Source organism: Salvia splendens, chromosome 16 (genome assembly GCF_004379255.2).
Source record: "Salvia splendens isolate huo1 chromosome 16, SspV2, whole genome shotgun sequence".
NCBI classification, from domain to species: domain Eukaryota; kingdom Viridiplantae; phylum Streptophyta; class Magnoliopsida; order Lamiales; family Lamiaceae; genus Salvia; species Salvia splendens.
This window is the reverse complement of record NC_056047.1, coordinates 7,084,193-7,103,345: the sequence shown is the minus strand read 5'-3', so window position 1 is coordinate 7,103,345 and position 19,153 is coordinate 7,084,193. Positions and strand designations below refer to the sequence as shown.

General features: G+C 35.4%; 3 protein-coding genes across 3 annotated transcripts; 1 reads left to right on the top strand and 2 right to left on the bottom strand.

Moving 5' to 3' along the window:
- Positions 1 to 5,180: 5,180 nt before the first annotated feature.
- On the top strand, positions 5,181 to 5,916 carry LOC121770973 (cell wall / vacuolar inhibitor of fructosidase 1-like). Its single transcript, XM_042167761.1, has one exon. It carries the CDS (start codon positions 5,240 to 5,242, stop codon positions 5,768 to 5,770), a length of 531 nt encoding a protein of 176 aa, XP_042023695.1. The 5' UTR covers positions 5,181 to 5,239; the 3' UTR covers positions 5,771 to 5,916.
- An 874-nt stretch (positions 5,917 to 6,790) lies between these two features.
- On the bottom strand, positions 6,791 to 9,004 carry LOC121769958. Its single transcript, XM_042166737.1, has 5 exons — positions 8,578 to 9,004; positions 7,740 to 8,368; positions 7,422 to 7,584; positions 7,271 to 7,339; positions 6,791 to 7,135 (listed from the first exon to the last, which is right to left on the bottom strand). Exons 2-4 carry the CDS (start codon positions 8,191 to 8,193, stop codon positions 7,285 to 7,287), a joined length of 672 nt encoding a protein of 223 aa, XP_042022671.1. The 5' UTR covers positions 8,194 to 8,368; positions 8,578 to 9,004; the 3' UTR covers positions 6,791 to 7,135; positions 7,271 to 7,284.
- A 5,572-nt stretch (positions 9,005 to 14,576) lies between these two features.
- On the bottom strand, positions 14,577 to 18,338 carry LOC121769918 (galactokinase-like). Its single transcript, XM_042166701.1, has 13 exons — positions 18,038 to 18,338; positions 17,658 to 17,836; positions 17,040 to 17,086; positions 16,787 to 16,881; positions 16,602 to 16,684; positions 16,374 to 16,442; positions 16,011 to 16,196; positions 15,788 to 15,922; positions 15,554 to 15,688; positions 15,328 to 15,398; positions 15,162 to 15,239; positions 14,945 to 15,086; positions 14,577 to 14,867 (listed from the first exon to the last, which is right to left on the bottom strand). The coding sequence occupies exons 1-13, from the start codon at positions 18,285 to 18,287 to the stop codon at positions 14,757 to 14,759; spliced, it is 1,581 nt and encodes a 526-aa protein (XP_042022635.1). The 5' UTR covers positions 18,288 to 18,338; the 3' UTR covers positions 14,577 to 14,756.
- Positions 18,339 to 19,153: the final 815 nt, after the last annotated feature.

Sequence of the window (19,153 nt, the reverse complement as noted above, 5' to 3'; positions counted from 1 at the left end):
TTAAAAAAATATATTCATTAATATACTTTAATATATCTAATATAGACTGAGCAATCACACTTCAATGACATATTACAACACTATCAATACAAATTGTTAAAAATGAGAAACATTATCATTACGAAGACATTTAAGAAATTGCGTTAAATGAATTAAATGAAAATAAAATAGATATGATAAATGAATAAATTAGGAGAGATAAAAAGAGTGAAGTAAATGATAAAATAAAGTAAGAGTAATATCTAAAACTATGATGGACTCTGAATATGTAAAGAATAAACTTTTTACTATGAGAATGGGCTCATAAAATGCACTTGTTTGTTGACAGTCATTAAAAGGCACAACTTTCATAACTTTTTCCCACTAAAAAGGATATTTGTGGTATTTCGCCCAACTGCCACTTTATATTAGGATATACATGATAATTTACACTACTATTTATATTATAAGAAGTTATACACACTTTATAAATTAGATTTAATTTTAAATATTTATAATTTTATCTAATTCCAGAATTTATTTTAATAAAATTAGTAGTAGTATTTAATTAATTGGAGACCAATTAAAATTTATTAAAATTTTAATTGAGATATAAGATAAAAATGTAAAGATTACATCTTTGTGTTGTAGATTAGGTTGTAAATTAATTCTGAGAAAAAAGTATTGTGATAAAGTACTCCCTCCGTCTTACAATAATTGTCACTCTTTTCCATTTAGGTCTGTCCCACAATAATTGTCACACTTCATTTTTATCATAAATGGTAAGTAGGTCTCACATTCCACTAACTCACTTCACTTACATTTTATTATATAACCAATATAAAAAAGTGGATTCTACATTCCACTAACTTTTACAACCAACTTTTCTTTACCTTTCTTAAAACTCGTACACACAATAAGAGTGACAATTATTGTGGGATGAGGGGGAGTATTAAATTTCAATTTTAACCTAAATAGAGGGCAAACTAAATTCTTTAGCACAACTTCAATTTTAATCCAAATAAAAGGTAAACTAATATATAAAAATTTAATAGCTTAATTAAAAATTAATTTGAAAAATGGAGTATATATGGAATATTAAACATATCCACATTAAATATATGAATAATTTAAATCATAAAAATTTAAAACTTCTTTCAGAAGTCAAGTTAGGAAAATTTGTATTATCCGATAATCACAATTTAGTTGACTATTTATTTCTTCCGTTTAATTTCATATTGTAGCATAACTTGATATATATGGTCAAAGACTAAATGAGTATTTAAAATTGGAAATAATAAATTTCTTACTTCCCACTACATGCACGTATAAAAAAGTAAATTGTCACTTAAAATAATGATAATATTTTATGCTTCTTGTTTGTTTTGAATAATATGCAATTTACACTACTCTTATATTTAGAAGTTTTACAAACTTTATAAGTTAGATTTAATTTTAAATACATATAATTTCATCTTATTCCGTAATTTATACTACTCTTTAGTAGTATTGTTTAATTAATTAGAGACTAATTAAAATATAAGAATTAAAAACTTTAGTTGAGTAATTATAGGATGAAAATTGTAAACTATCACATATTTGTGTTGTTGTTTATCTTGTGAATTAATTCAAAAAAAAGTATTGCAATAAAGGATTAAATTTCAATTTTAACCTAAATAAATGGAAGGCAAACTAAACTATATAGCACAATTCCAATTTTAATCCAAATATAAGACTAATTAACATATACTACTACTTTTATAACTTAATTGTAAAAAAAATTGAAAAATAGTTATGAAGTATATACTAAATCTAATAAATTAATAGTCCTAATTAAATCTAACTTTTAAGACACAATAATACATAATTTAGGACTATATTCAATTAAAAAGAAAATCAATAGAGTATAAAATTTTCCAAAAATCCAACTCAATAAAAACCCAAATAAACCCTACCAACCCTACGATAAAAGTTGCGCCTCCCTATTCTCCATCTCCCTCCCAATCACGCCTCTCTCTTCCTCTCCTGTGCCTCCACACTCTCTCTCAATCGGCCTCGCCACCTCCCTCTCGTTGCCTTGCCTCGCCACCTCCCTCTCTTTGCCAATCGACGCCGCCATGCCCACCGTTGTGCTCGCCGGGTTTCATTCCATCCCGCTTAACTGTCTGTTTGGCGGGCCATGGTGTCGTCGGATGGCTCTTGCAGAGTTGCAGTGCCTGCACCGCCGCCGCTGCCTCCCTCTCTTCCGCCGGATGGTTCTCTTCCTGCCGCCGCTGCTACCTACGTCCCTTCCGCCGTCGCCGCTGCCTCCGTCCCTTCTGCCGCCACTGCCTTTACTTTTAGGCCGTGCATCTTCGGCGCCGGCCTCTTCCCCCGTGAAGTATCTTTTTTCATGTTTCAGAATATAGAATTTAAAACTAATATTAAGTTATTTAAAGTTTCATAAATATATAAATCGAAAGATTCAAAGTAGATTTTTGCTAATTTGATATGTTTGTTCCTTCGCCAAAGCCATTGCCGGAGTTTTCACCGGAGCCATCGCCGGATTCCAAGCAGAACCACCCCCTACACACTCAATCAGAAAATTAGAAAATTAGTCCATAATACATAAATGCAGATTCAATTAATGGCAAGACCCTATTTAAAAGTGTTTCAAAACTTCCTCAAAAAGCTAGCATTTTATTAGACAATACTTAAAATAAAATAAAGAAATAAAAGTCACTTCATCTTTCCATTTTCCCTCCAAAAATGACGTCAGTGTATTTTCATCAAAGTGACACTTTAGATTATGATCTATGAAAGATCATAGATGATAGATAATAGATATCAATATCTATGAGCATGTGTGGTGGTCCGTTACCTAATTATTACGCTTGTTTTACTCGTGATTTAATCTTATAGATTTCAATTTTAGACTTGATATCAACTTAGCAGTATAGGACTTAACTTACACTCATGCTTAAACCCGCCCAAAACCTAACTACCGACACCCTCATACTCTAAATACGCTAGTTTTTAGGTAATACATGAGAATTTTCATGTAACTAAACTAATTAACCGATCGTCTACTAATATAAATAGCAAAATATTGTACTCTATCAATTTTTATATTGTATGAATTTTCATGAAAAAAAATTATATATTTGCACATCTAATCAATATTAGGGTACTCAAAGAGCATGTTTAGTGACGAAAATACAATTAGCTTAACACAAAAGCCACGTTTCAAAATTAGATCTTAATTAGATGTAAACCTAAAAAAGCAACCTAAATATCATTCAATTAAAATCAAGAGGAAGTTAATATCTTGCAATACCTATCTAATTGCCTTGAATGGATAGAATATGTAACAAAAATGATCTAATTTGCTAATCCTCATCATTTTCTACCACACATATAGTCTATGTATGTCACTAAATTCATAAATTGAATAACACCGCACGTTAAATTAGTACTCCTTTTAAAGTGGTAATATATGATCACAAAAATGTTCATATTTATTTTCGAACTATCAAATTGCTCTGAAATGGTAATCATGGAGAAAGCAACCTTTTCACATAAACATGTAGATATTTTTTTCCCCCAATTTCTACAGTTTAAAAGAAGTCATATAAATAATTGTAATAAAAAATAAAATAAATGTTTGGACCAATTTACATTAAATCAACAATTACAATATGAGTTAGAATCAAGTTGATCAAACCATGATCAAATTCTAATTACTACTGTTATTTATAATTCCATCATAAGCGATATTTTTCCAGTTTCAATTTGTTTAAGGCATTGAGTTTCCCAATTTTAACTAGTTTTGGGTGCAACTTTATTTTTGAATGACTATCAGTTATGATATAATTGGAATTAAAAGATACTAGTACTATTGTTTTTTAACTTAATTTGTTACCAACGTGGGATGAGTTATGAACGAGTGTTACGAATATGACAATCATATCCAAATTATAAAATACTACTAGTAGTACTAATATTGATTGCCTTCGTGATAATAATCAATCAAATGCTCAATTATTTAAGTAGCCTTTTTTATATGATTAATGGTGAAAAAGGCAACCTTTAATGTCTAGTCGTAGGCGCACATCCATTTAACAACGATATCAATTTATCTCTTCTCCATTTCACTTTGTAAAACTATGTAAGAAAGAATAACACGTCAAATACTCCATAAGAGTGTAAAATAAAAAAAAATCCGATATATAGTGTAGTTCTGCATCATTAAATGTCGCGACAAAAATGAAAGAAAATTAAAAAGTTTTACTAAGTATTATATAAAAAATTTAAAATCATACTTCCTCATCAAATGATTATTGACATCTTTTTTCTTTTTTATCGTCCCAGTCTAGTAGTATTAATTTCCATTTTTAGCAAAACAAAATCACTGTCATTTATTATTTTATTCTTTTTATTTCTCTATTTCGTATACTATATATCTTTCTTTCATTTAATTTAATAAATACTTTATCCGTTTTATTAAAATTGATATATTTTTTTATTATTTTACTAAAAATGACACTTTTGAAATAGAAACAACGTTATTTTTATTTATTTTTTAAAATTTTATCCGTTTTTATCTAACTTGAAAGATAATACATTAATACTTCCCCGGTCCCGTTTTAGAAGTCCTGGTTAGAATATTCTATAAATGGTAATAAACTCCACATTCCACTAATCTTTTTCTACTCATATTTTATTATAAAAACTAATATATAAAAGTAAGACCCACATTCAACTATTTTTTTTACCAACTATGCGTTATATTTCTTAAAACTCGTGACAAACTCAAATGAAACTTCTAAAATGAAATGCAAAGAATAATACATAAAATTGTATGCCTAAAATAAATACTCCTATTTCATATTTTTAAAAATAAAAAATACTACTCCATCTGTCCTCGATTAAGAGTCACTCTTTTCCTTTCGGTCCGTCCCCGATTAAGAGTCACTCTTCCTACGTACTATATTTGGACATCAAAAATATCCTAAAAGTCAGAGAGGTCTCACATTCCACTACCTAACTCCATTTATTACACCACATATTCAAACACTTTCTTAAAACTCGTGCCCAGTCAAAGAGTGACTCCTAATTGGGGACGGTGGGAGTATAATTTTCTTAAATCTGGGGGCCAAGAATGATTAATCACTTAAATCATACGAGAGAGTAGTACTAGTACTATATAAGAAGCCGCGGTGCGCCACCTTTTCTTCATCAATCACTCACCCAAAATCCAAACTCTAAAACCAAAAAAAAAATGAAATTAGCAACATCCATTGCGGTGGCGGTCCTCGCCGCCGCGATGGTGATCCAAGCCTCGGCGGCGCGTGGGCGGCGGAAGGACGAGCAGCTGATCGAGACGACCTGCACCAATACCCCCGACTACGAGCTCTGCATCAAGGTGATCCGGGCCGACCCCAACTGCGCGTCGGCCCCGCTGCAGGACCTTGCCCTCATCACCGTGGCGGAGATCAAGCGCAAGACCGAGGCCATCATCGTCGAGATCGAGAAGCTCCAGAAGTCCGGGGAGGAGAAGATGCAGCCCGCGCTGACCAAGTGCCGCAGCTACTACAACGCCGTCATGGTCGGCAACATTCCCGTCGCCGAGCAGACCACCTGGGGGAACCCCAAGTTCGCCGAGAACGCCATGGCGGATACCAAGAACGAGGCCGTCATGTGCGAGAAGGCGTTCGACAAGATTCCCACCCCCTCGCCGTTCACGGCGGAGAACAAGTATATCGCTGACGTGGCGGCCGTGGCCAGGGGGATTATTAGGAATTTGCTTTGATCTTTTATTATTTAGATATATATGTTATGTTATGTTTGCCTATTTATTGATGTATGTGTTGTATCTGCAAAATTGGGGTTGGGATTAGGAATTCCTCTCCTAAGCTATGAACTCAAATGAATAAATAAGTCAATTTTATGTGTTTATGGATATTGTTGATCGATATAATTTGATGTATTAGTATAAGATTTATTTTTATTGTTTCTCCTGAATTTGTATTTGTTCTCTATCTTTTGGGGATTGTAGAATCAAGTGATGGCGTTTTATGTATGGACCCAAAATATTGGTCACGTGCTGCCGTTTTATTTCTCTATGGATTTGTATGATTCATTTTGAGAATTTTAGTAACTTACTGTCTGTTACAAATAGAACTAGTTGCTTTAAAATTTGTGTTTTTTCTATTTTGTTCTTATTTATTGTAAAGTGAACTAAACTAGTAATCCATATATATCTTAGGTGACGAAATTAAAACTGTTTTTGGCCCATGTCTACAAGCCTAAGCCTAACTAACATTCCTATCTCTGGAGTATATTATGTAATGATTTCATCACCATGCCTACATTTAAAACTTTAAAACTTATATATATATATGTGTGTGTGTCGGGAAAGTTAAGCTACAATTTTGGGCCCAAGTTTGGTGGTTTGAGTGGTTTTGGGCCGCTTAAGTAGGTCTCAATTTGTAACTCATTATACGAGTAGGGAGTAGTATTCATGTTAGCATTTAATAATCACATGTAATTAAATTTTTTGTAGACGGGTTTAAATTTGTGTTCATAATATTTATGTTGTTATTTAATAATCATTAAATTTTCGTAAAAAAACAGATAGTACTAAAACTAATAATCACTTCAAAAATTATAACGATATTTTAAAAGGCACCAAAATTGGTGGGTTGGAGATGATATACAAACAACGTGGTCAAATTAGCCACACCAACATCATAATCTTCAAAATTAAATTTAGCTCTCAACCCATGTGCCTTTAATTATATGCATAAGCTAAGAAGTCAGACATCATAAATAAAGCAAGTCAACAGTGCTCAAATCTTATTACTCCATATTTATTTTCATGGCAACAATTACAGTAATTAAAGTATAGGACATACATAAATGTACATAACTTATTTCCTGGATCTAAGCACATGGAATTCCTTAATGCCAGCCAGAAATCAGACAAAATCACTCAACACACAACCCTGGCCTTCCCTTGATCTTAGCCAGGTAATAATACCTAGCTACACGTAAAGCAGCGTGCGTGTCTGCATACAGTTGCACACACGCACGCACACTGCATTATGTACCCTGATGCGCTCTCACACACCTAGCATCGTATGATCTCAATGTTGGACTGGACACGATCAATGCCCTAAATCAATTAGAAAAACTTATCATTAAGAGCATAACAACTAAACATCTAGCTACAAAAGATTAACTACTACTAATATGCAAGACGCGATTAACTGTGATCTACAGAGCGTATGTGCAGTGTCACGATGTTTACCAGAAACAGTCGTATCAATGGATGGCTCTTCCACCTCCGGCCTTATTATCTGAGCCACGAACCAGTAGACTGCAAAAGCATTAGTCAAACGATTAAGGTGTTGTTTCTACGCGAGTAATACTTAGATAAAGAGAACGGAGCAAGAACATACTTTGGGGATCCAACTTCATACGACATATGCACACTACCGCTAGACAAATTTTGTGTATCCTTAAGGGGAAGAACGTTGCCCTCTGTCGCTCCATACGACATTGGTGAAATAGGGTCGCCTACGGCTGAGCTGTTCCTCGTAAAATTCCCCCAAGGGTGGCACCCTAATCAAACACCATGTTCAACACCGTGTTTAATCATAGGCTCTAATTTTTCATTTCAATGTGACTATCAAGAAACAAGGCTAATGTTATAAATAGCCCAAAAATGAATGATAAACATCAAAAGATCTCAAAAACTAATGAACAAAGAATATTACCCTGGAAAATGATGACAATGCAAAATAGAAGTGTGAAGAGCATAGCTATCAAGTTGCCAGCAGAGGAAGCCGACGAAGACATCCCTTTTGCTGCTTTCGCCTTCTTCAACGCCTTGATCCGTTCGATCCTAGCACGTTTCATCATAAGAAGCTCGGAGATCTCCTTGATCAGCTTCTGATCAGCAGCATCCAACGACAAACCTCTGGGAGGCCGAGGAGGCTTCTTGGCACTCATCGTCGAGCGCCTCTCCTTCCTCGTTTTCCCCTCCGAATTGGGAGAAACCCCACCAGCATCCTTACCATTTCTCAAGGGGATTACCGAGTTTTCGCCAATGGCTAATGCATCAACACTCATAGGCATACCACACACCTCTGAATTGGGAGAAACCCCACCTTCTTGATTCATATTTTCCATACAATTCTCAATATTAATCACAATTTCCCTTTCTTTCATAGATAAACAATCACTTTCTACTCTTTCTTCCCTATTTTTACAACTCAGTGGCAGTGAATTCCTAAGCCAAAAATCTCAAAATGGCTCTGGATTTCCAACACAAAATGCTATTAAATCAGAGTATCAGAAGCAATTCTCTTCACTTGTTAAGCCCATAAATTTTCCCCCAAAATCCCTGTTTGCATAATACAGAAATCAAGCAAATGAGAAAAGGTATATTAGCAAAGAAAGAATCATAAAAATTGTGGAGGCCAGCTACAGAACACACAACAAAGTACTAATATTTTTTAAATTTTTGTTGAAAAAGAATCCATTAACAAGCAGCATAAACCAAATGCTTTATGAAGATGGGGTGCTAATATAAAAATGAAAAAGGGGAAGTACCTTTTGGATAAACCAAGAAAACCCAGATCCAAAGAAGCATAACCATGAAAATGTCGCCGAAAATATTGAACAGAAAACGAAATATAGTTGTCAAGATCCAATTTTTATGCCCTCTCTCTGTAACTAGTGCTGACCATGAGAGGAAATTTATAATTATAACCGAGATTCAAATTTTATTTGCTGCGAAGTTGTTTGTGATACTAATGACCACAACTGGCATCATTAATATAGTTGCTGCTAAATGCATATTCGGATCTTACTTGCAATACTCCCTCCTGCCTCATCAAATTTTAATACTATAAAATACAACAGAAATATATACTAAAAATACTAGTATGAAATAATGTTATGGTAAAAAAAATCTGAAAATTAAAATTAATTAATTTTGATGCAATAAATCGAAATAAGAAACAGAGACGATTTAGAAAATATTACTTCCTTCAACTACCAAATAACCAAAAATAGTTTTATTGGTGGACGGTAAGATGAAATGTGAAATAAGTAAAGTATGATATTGAAAGATAATATGTGAATGAAGTTGGAAAAATAAAAATAAAAATTGGGTAATAGGAGTTTATTAATCATAACTTTTCATTTATGAAGACTAATTTTGATGGTGAAACAAAAATAAATATATAGATACTCAATTTGTTAGTATTTGTTTTGACACCACATTATTTAGGGAAGCACCAATGTGGGTCAATTAGTTGGGTTGGGCAAAACATGTGAGTAATGGAGGAAGCAAATTGCTTAAAAGGGAAGCACTGTAGTGTATGTGTATGGCTATGTGGCTCCCCAACCCAATCAATTTCAAACAAATTTTCTCCCAACTAGTATTACTTACTTTATCATTTTTTGTTTTCTATTTTATTTTTTTTTACCATTTTCCTTGTTTCAAAAGTGTAAACTAGGTCTATACACCTTTTTTCAACTTTTTGTTGATCATCTCTCTAATTTATTATTGTTTCTCTCCCATCTTCTCTTTTCCTCATTTTCTCTCTCAATTATTTAATTTTCATTTCTTTTTTTTCATTTTTCTTACTCTAATTTATTTTATACTATAAGCCAATATGATATCTTAAAATCACTTTATTTATTAAATTGATTGTAAATGGAAAAACCAACTATAGCATAAATAAAGTTCAAAGTACCAATATAATCTCTTATATACTCCTATTTAGAAAATAGATAAATAAGAAAACTTTGGGACCTAAATAACACAAGAATAAAGGATTAATTAATTGGTATGAAGAAATTCTATATTAATGATTTCAGTAACTCTAAGCTATTATAATTAACAATTCATGTCTATTGGTCATCCACTGATTTAGTTTACCCTCTCTAAGAGCCATCTAAACCGTAGATTGTAAAGTTTTTGTTGAAGTATCAAAAGATTAAGGGTGTTTTCACATTCTTTATAGCATCCATATCCGTGCTCTTGCCAACGAGCACGGATGTGCGCTCGGATCCACTTTTACTTTCTGCTCTTAGGCAAGAGCACAACACACACATCTATGCTCTTCCGTAAGGACAAGCTCAAGAGTCCCACCATTCTATTATAAAATTTAAATAAAAACATTTTCACAATATTAAAATGCATTAAAAATAGCCGGAATAATATTACAAATTAAAAAAAACAAAAATTACATAATTAAAATCCTAAAAATTTAAATTTTCATAATTAAAGTCTTAAAAATTAAAAATTACATAATTTAAATCCTAAAAATTAAAAATTACTCCCTCCGTCCCCTAATAGGAGTCGCTCTTTGACCGGGCACGAGTTTTAAGAAATGTAGAGAAAAGTTTGTTGAAAAAGTTAGTGGAATGTGGGACCCATATTTTTATATTGGTTTTATAATAAAATGTGAGTGGAGTGAGTTAGTGAAATGTGGGGCCTACTACCATTTATGGTAAAAATGAAGAGTGACTCTTAATGGGGGACGGCCCAAAATGGAAATTAGCGACTCTTATTCGGGGACGGAGTGAGTAGTACATAATTAAATTCATAAAATTAAAAAAACCCACTACTCGTGGCCGAATTTCGCCCAAATGTGTTTGATTATGTCTTCTTGTAGCTCAACGTGGATTCGGGTATCGCGCATTGTGTGCCTTGTTTCGATGTGAAAAAATGGATGATGAATGTGTGTATTTTTTTAAATTTTTGGTATTAGTTTCGATTTCAACGAGAAGAAGAAGCCTCACCCCTACCCTTTCAATTCCTGTTTTCATTTTCCAATCAAACAACAATCTACACTCTCTAAATTACTAGTTTTATAAATCGACCAATGAAGTTTTCTTTATCAGAAACCAACAAGGAGTTTTCCCATCTTCTTCGCGGTTTCATTAGTTCCCCAAAGGTAGCCACTTTTCCTCACTTCTTTGATACACATATAGAGGCTTCAAAGCATTTTACAGAAAATTACAAAAATTGATCCCAACATCCATTTGCATTTATACAATCGCATACCATATAATTTACATAAAATGTAGCCAAATCGTTATTTCACAACCGGAGCAGAATACGGCGGCAATCTGACCGTGTGTGGGCAACGACTGGAGCCGTGCAGGGGGAGGTGGCGTGGACGTGCGAGGAGAGTGTAGAGACGGTGGTGACCTTCATTTGTTTCTTTGAATTTGGTACTATATTAATTTGAGAGAGGAATTGAGATTAGGGAAGAAGAAGATATGCGGCGGTGGCTGGTTGCAAAATAAAAAATGCATGGGAAAGAAGGAATTTAACAATCAATTCTTGACTCAAAAATCGATGCAGATACAATTATCACCCTCTTTGAAAGAATTGAAAATTGGCTATTTCTTCAAGGTACAGTGCGGGCCTGGTGTATCTCTAGGGCCAACAAGAATTAATACAAGGAATGTGTTATAGCCCTTATATGGCTATAACAAGGAAGGTGAACACACCCTAAGGCCACCCGCAACGCTTCACGCGGGTGGCTCGTAACCCGTCACGGAGGGACTAGACGGCGGTGATACGTGTTGCAGCATCCTGTCTCGCCACGCGCCCGCGCGACGTGGCGCGCTCTGGCGCCATGCGTGACGCCCACTCGCCGGCCCGCGAGTGGGCATCTTCACGATGACGCAATAAATCATTTTTAAAATTTGAATTTAAAATAAATAAATAAATAAATAAATAATCGAAAAACGGTAATATTACCATTTTTTCAACCGTTTTTTTATAATTTTTTATTTTTTTACTCTATAAATACTCCTAATTCATCCTCATTTCACACAAAAATACACATCTATTCTTCCCAAATCATCTCCATTTCCTCTCCAATTTTCATCTAACCTCTCATCACAAAATGTCCGGCGACGGAAACTCTGACGGTGGCGGCTCCGACGGGTTTGACATCAACGCGTTCGGCGACTGGGGGGGCATGTACAATGTCCTGGGTGGTGGTTCCGATTCGTCGACGACGGGCAGCCAGGGTTCGTCGACGCCGGGGGTACCAACCACCCCATTTTGATGTGGATGCATACGCTCGTTCCTCCGCCCCGATGTATTCGCATGAGGATTATTCGGTTGAACCCACTCCGGAAGGAGGCCGGGGCGGTGGAAGCTCCAGGGCGGAGGCCGAGGCGGACGAGGAGGAGGAGGAAGAAGATCTAGGTCGGCATCCGTACAGCCCCAAGGAAACGCTGGTTGTGTACAACGCCTGGATCAGTGTCTCGTACGATCCCATCGTCGGGAATCAACAATCCCGGAAGTGCTTCTGGGAAAAGGTCACCGAGGCATACCACGAGATTAAGCCGAAGGGGTCCCGCTGCCGCACATTTAAGATGCTCCGCGCTCACTTTGACCGAGTCGACAGAGGTCAAAAAATTATGAGTCATCTACAAGAGTGAAGCGGCTCATTACCAAAGCGGAGCCACGGGAGCCGACATTCTGAGGTCGGCTTTGTGAGTCTACTTCGACGACACCGCCAAACAATTCAAACATGTCGATGTTTGGGAGGTCGTCAAAGACGAGGAAAGGTGGGCCGACGGTGTACGGTCCAGCTCGTCGACCTCGAAGTGCACGAAGCACACGGTGGGTGGCCAATACTCGTCTAGTGAGGGCGGTTCGGGCAGCGCCGCACAAGAGTTTGCCTCGGGCTCGAGCTCGGGGGCACCCTCGAACTCCCTAATGTCCATGTACATGACCGCCACAATGGCGGACACTTCCCGCATGGCGCCTCCCCAATACCAATCCTATCTTGCCGAAATTGAGTTTATAGCAAGACAATTTGGTATTCCGCCTCCAGGTGGCTTCAGTGCACCTCCACCGCCTTCGGGGGATGATTCGCCGGCGGAGTAGTTTTTTTTTTATTTTTCTATAAAATTGTATTTTAAATTATGTAATTTTTATTTTTTTAGGATTTTAATTATGCATTTTTTTATTTTTATTTTTAAATTTTAAGTTGTATTTTTATTTTATGTTTTAATTTTATTTTATTTTATTTAATGAAGTGTGTTTTTTATTAATTGAATTTGTTGGAAATAAAAATAAAAAATAAAAATGAATGAATAGTAATTTAAGAGATGGAGGATTGCAGGTTTTGTCCCTTAGTTAAGAGATGGAGTAAAAAGTACAGTGAGATTCAAGAATAGTAATTTAAGAGATGATTAAGGGACGAGACAACGTTGCAGATGGCCTAATAATGGAATTCAACTTCAAGCTATACAATCCCCATCCAAAATAAGAAAAAGATTTACCATCAAAAGATAAGTTTATCTCTAAGATTTGCAGATTGACTGACTCGGCCGGGTCACAATATAAATGTGCCAAGAGTGAGTTTTACGACGAAGACAAACACACCAATCATTTCACAACCACATTAATGTATGGGGTACATAGAAAATGATTTGAAATTTTGAATAGTGTGTGCGAGAGACAAATGAAGATAAGCGCACGAGGATTTGGGGGCAGCGCAGAGGCTAACCAACAACGAAAGTGCAGATTTTTTTCTGATAATATGGCAAATTATTTTATTCACACAAACTATTGCAAGATTCGTATCTTTCACTTGGAATTGGAGTTTTTTTTATTTGAAAGCGACACTGCATTAGCTTGTTGCCTCGTGTTTTTAGTTTTTTATTCTTTTAGTTTCGTAAAAGCATATTATCTCCACCGACAGCTTCTGTTTTTCTATTCTATGTGATTCAGTGATTAAATTAATGGTTTTGGAATTCTTTAGCTTCAACAATTGAAGAAAGGAATATGCCAACAAAAAAAGAAGAGACCAGACTGCATTATGCTTCTTCTTGTTTATTTCATTAGTCTAATAAAAGTCATAATCTTTTTTAAGATTTACTTATTGAATGGGGTTGTAAACATGTCGATTTTCAAATGTGTGTGTGCAGTAAAATAGTCAATCAGATGCACTAAATATGTTTAATTGAAGAGAGGGTTGGGTTAGTGTGCTAACTGATTTATAGTAATAATTAATATCTTTCAATTAAAATTATCAACACAAAGATATAATTATATCAATACAACATGTAGACATAAGTTTATCAACACAAGAAGATTGATAAATTTATGTCTTTGTGCTAATATTTTTAATATACAAAATTAATATTTAGTTATTACTTATTACTTTAGTATTTGATTACAATGTAGTTGGATAATTTTCTATAGTTACACATCTAGTCAACTGCAATATCAATAGTTTATAAATATAAACAAATTATTTTTAAAAAAGTGATAACTATTAATATTGATGCTTTGTAGGTAGGAAGCCAAATGAGCCATCTCTATAAATGAGATATATACAACTAAGGCCCATTCTATTGACTTCTCCCAAATCATTTTTTCATTTGTCATTTTTAAGTCTTCTAATTCAATTATGTTTTTTTTTTCAAAAATTTAAATTTCATTGCTCGAGCGCAAGCAATCTAGATTTAAAATTGTGTGCATCTCACATAATACAACTTATAATGACGAGCATCATTTAAATTAAGATCGAGTCATGAACAATGAATACCATGAGCAACAAAAATGAGATAAAACGCCGCCGTTTGCATTTAGATTTCAGCGCCAATCAATGTTTTCTGATGAATTAGCTGAGAAAATGAGTTGTGATTTTTAAACAGAAATCAATTTATTCTTAAACAGAGAGGAAAGAAAGTACAAAAAACGATCCTTTCTCAGCAGCGGCTTCTCTCCGGCCTCCGGCAGCCTAGAGCTCCACGATGGCTGCACCACTCGATGGCTTCGATGCAAAAATGTAGAGGCCGAGATCGTTCTTCTTGATCACCCCCTTGTCGATTCTTGACTGGAAATATTGTTCCTGCAACACACAACTCGACATTGATATTCGACATTTGAACGTTTCAACGACTATTGAATGGCGTCAGAGAAACTAACCTTCAAGTTGAGGATAAACTGTGGGACGATATTCTCCTTCACCAGAGCAACGGCACAGCCTCCCCATCCAGCTCCGGTCAGCCTGGCCCCTAGTGCACCATTGTCGCGGCTAATCTTTACGAGCTCTTCCAATTCAGGGCAGCTGTTTTACACATGGTTTAGTAAGCGACTGAAATGGTGACCATTCTTGACTGCATAAATGAAGGTGGAGGCATACCTGCACTCGTACAACACGCTGCAGCTGTAGTGGCTGTCGTTCATGAGGTCTCCGAGCTTCTTCAGCACGTCTTCCTCACTGCAAGAGCAACTCAACAGTTGTAATAAACTGAGGCCTTACGAGAACTGTACATATATATGACACAACTAGCTATCGCGTAAGTCACCTTAAGTTTGATGACACAGTGTCTTTGAAAGCAAAGACGCGTTTCGCCTCTGAGTACACGTGAACAGCTCGCTGAAAATTGTTTCAAGAATACATTACAAAGTCATAAAATAGCATTCCTGTTCCGTACGAACATATGATGACAGAAGGTGAATATTTTCCGTTGAATGATTGACAACAAAACAATGTGATAGTAAAATGAAGAATCGGAAAAAAGGAAAAATCACCTGGTGTAACTTGAAGTGTTTGGCAGCTTTCAGCACGTCCAAGGAAGAGGGAGAAGCGGCAAAAAGAACTTCCAGCTTTTCATTGATGATTTCCTCAATATCTTCGGCGTTGTATGGTTCTTCCTTCAAATATTCCTGCAGATGTGGCCAGCCGTTAAATTTGGTGTGTAACTATGAGTTTCTGACACAAAGTCACAAACACAATGGTGGTCGAAAAGAATATGTAGGGGGTACCTTGACAGCGAGAACTGGATCAGACGATCCACGTGTACCAGCAAAAGATACACACAGTCCTTCAACATCAGAAAGTGTATTAGCCTTGGAAAGTGCCTCTTCAGCTTTCATGCCGAGCTTTATGCCTAGCACTATCTGCAATGGCCCAAACAAAGAGAAAGACTGTGAGGCTCGAGTAGACATAATGCAGTTCTATGAGAACGAAAGTGTGAAAAAAACTCACAGAAGCCAAACGACATTCAACAACTCTGTTGTTGTATTTAGTTGCGGCAGTGACTGCTTTCTGAGATTCAGCTAGTGAATGTGCGATGACAAAAGTCCCACCTGCAGGGAGCTGCACCTCAGTAGCTCGAATAGGATTGAAATCAATGAGTGCTGCAAATCCAGATTGAGCCATCACAGATATCGCCTGCCAATGGAAGAAAATAAGTACTATCTTGTATGCCAAAGGTGATTTATAACAAAGTGCTTAAATGTATTTTTGCCATTTGAGTGTAGGGAAAAAAACAACGATGGTCGGATAAAAGTGGTCAAATTAGGATCACACACAATATAATAATTTAGCTGAGATATGTGGTAGATTTACCTGGTCCATTCCACCAGATTGTGTACCAATGTGTCTTTCGCATTCACATGTAAGTTGAGCAAGTTCTTTCTAGAAAGGGAAATTCAGAAAACGAAAAGGAGTTACATATAGAAAGAAAAGACTATAATTTCCTTCTTGGAACAAACAAAATCTGTGTCAAAGAGTGGCTTGGAATGGTGACTGTAAGGGCTATCACAATTCTCAAACACCGTATTTATATGTACACACCTTAGGTAAGCTTGCTCCTAACACTGCCATAATGCCAATAGTAGACGAGCAAACAAAAGCAGCAGAGCTCGATAAACCAGACCCTACATGAAAGTAAAACACAATTCAGTGTTTAAGCAATAGGGTTAGTGAGTACCCTCACTTAGCCAGCAAGATGCAAGTGCTAATTGACTAGATAAATATACCTGTTGGAACAATTCCATCAACGACAACTTCAAGACCAACTGGTTCACCGACATCTATGCCCTTCGCTTTGGCATACTCATAGAAACCTTTGTACCTAAAATGGAATAGAAAATAACTGTTAGATATCAAAACTTTCAAACTATTCCGTCACAATCTCCTGAAACTGCCCTAACATCATATGTCAAACAAAGCATTCCAGAATTATCAAAATCAGCTCAGAGAAAAAGTTAAGAGATATAAAAGGCACTATACCCGCAAATAAAATAGTGACCCCATCTGTGATTCTTCAAATCAATTTCCTGAAAAAACAGAAATAAAAAATCTCTCCTTTACTAGCTAAATAGACCATGAGAGTGAAAACCGAATGAATCAGGCCAACTAGCAAGGTAGCGTTCAGTTAAGTTTGAAGTAGACAAACAAGCACAATTTGTAATGGTGTAACCAAGATCACATTTTCAGCAAGAACTCTGAAACACATCAACCAACCTCCTCAACAATTGAATTGTCTGTAATTACTCCAACTTACAAATCACTGATAATGTAAATGATTCACAATAAAGCATATAATTCAAGCAACAACAGCTTTGCATCCAACTAACTCAAGCCAAGCTAACTTTAACCATTCCCTTTCTTTTCCCCCAAAAATTCAACTCAAAATAAAAAGAATCAACAACTGGTTCAAGAAGAATCTTTTCATCCAAAACACACACACACACACACACAGAGAGAAAGTGATACTAACACCTAATCAAGATCCAGTAGGAGAGCACATGAAAGATGCTTTCCACTATTCACAGTCAAAACACACGCACACATTCTCCCTCTCACTGTTAGTGTTGGAGATCATTTCACAGCAAAAAACAGCATTACCTGATCAGGATCAGCAGGGTAAGTGCAGAGAGAATACTTGTCACTGTTGACATTAGCGATCTTGAGCACCTTCTCACCCTCCACTTTCCGAATTGCCACAATCGTGTCTTGCCTGATTGCCATAGGCAACACAGAGTAACCTTCATAGTCTATGTGCTCCCCAATCAAATTCACCCTCCCTACACACAAAATCAAACTTCAGTCAACAGTCATCACCCCCAAATCAAACTACCAAAATCAAGCGCCTTTCAAGTATCCAATTACAAATTTCGATCTAACATTCCACTGAATCGAATTCATCCAACAAATAAAGCAAAAAATAAAAATCAACCAAGATAACAACTTTCAAAGTCCAATCAAAGCAGTTGAGCAAACAGTACCAGGAGATCGGGCGTAGATATCAGGGGAGTGGCCGAAAACTTCGACGAACTTGGATTTTAAAGTGTTGAATCGGAGCTCCGCCTCTTCAAGCTGCGACCCGGTTCCGTAAACGGGCTCGACAGACTTGTAAACGGGCACCGGAAGATCATCGTGTCTCGCCATTGCTAAGATGAGCAAAAAAAGATTAAGACTTTTTGGTTTCTCCGCTAGACTACCTTTAACGCTTTCTGCTGCAAAGACGTAGCACATATACTACTGGCTATATATGATTGATGAAGTTAGGAGGAGAGTGTGATGAATTTCACTAAATTTTCAATTTTTGGAATTTTGTGGGGACTGGTTTTCTTTTAATTAAGTCGATGTACGAGACGACAAATAAAAATCCGATCTTTTTAATAAATTTATACTAGTACTCAGGTTTAATTTTCAGATTAAAATGGTCTGTGAGTATATTTTTTTTGATTTAGCTATAGCTTGCAGATTACGATAAGATTTCTTTTTAATTTGAGAAAATAAACCTGATCTATTTGATAATTATTTAACTAGTCATTTTATAATTATGAAAATTAAGATTTACTGATCATTTTATAATTTGCAGCTTCAAAATAATATAGACATTACTCAAATCTAACTATTCAAGTAATTATTAAAAAATTTTAAGTGAATTATATTCAAAAGAAAATGTTTTATGTTGTAAAAATATAAAATCAACTAGTACCAAAAAGGTAAATTTTTTAGCCAGAGAATGTATTTTTATATATGTCCAAAAAAATTGCAAGAATGAAGAGGTAGCAAAAATGTGATTTCCAAAGATCAAAAATGTCCTCCATGGCAATTAAGGGATTTTTCAAATGTAGAGGGGTATAAAAGACCGACAGTACCAAAAATGCCCTCTAAAAATGTGATTTTTAGGGACAAAAAAGCTATAAAATTTTTTTATGGATCATTAGTGCATTTTTTGATAAGATCAAGGATTATCATGGGAGTTTATTCTAAAATATAACTAGTATAAGAGAAAATAAAGGTACTATAGCATGCATGGTCCATACATTATTTCAAAAAATCATTTCCCTAACTTTCATAATTGGATTTATGGAAAAAGAAATATTCTGGAT

Bases quoted from the DNA above. Each gene is read 5' to 3' on its own strand.
- LOC121769918 (XM_042166701.1), bottom strand. From the start codon at position 18,287: ATGTGCTACGTCTTTGCAGCAGAAAGCGTTAAAGGTAGTCTAGCGGAG. The intron at 17,837-18,037 runs GTACTGTTTGCT...TTTTGTGTGTAG, and splicing joins TATCTACGCCCGATCTCCTG to GGAGGGTGAATTTGATTGGG. The intron at 16,197-16,373 runs GTAAATCTACCA...TTCCATTGGCAG, and splicing joins AATCTGGTGGAATGGACCAG to GCGATATCTGTGATGGCTCA.
- LOC121769958 (XM_042166737.1), bottom strand. From the start codon at position 8,193: ATGAAAGAAAGGGAAATTGTGATTAATATTGAGAATTGTATGGAAAAT. The intron at 7,585-7,739 runs GTAATATTCTTT...GTGTTTGATTAG, and splicing joins CATTGTCATCATTTTCCAGG to GGTGCCACCCTTGGGGGAAT. The intron at 7,340-7,421 runs GTATGTTCTTGC...ATGCTTTTGCAG, and splicing joins TATGAAGTTGGATCCCCAAA to TCTACTGGTTCGTGGCTCAG.
- LOC121770973 (XM_042167761.1), top strand. From the start codon at position 5,240: ATGAAATTAGCAACATCCATTGCGGTGGCGGTCCTCGCCGCCGCGATG.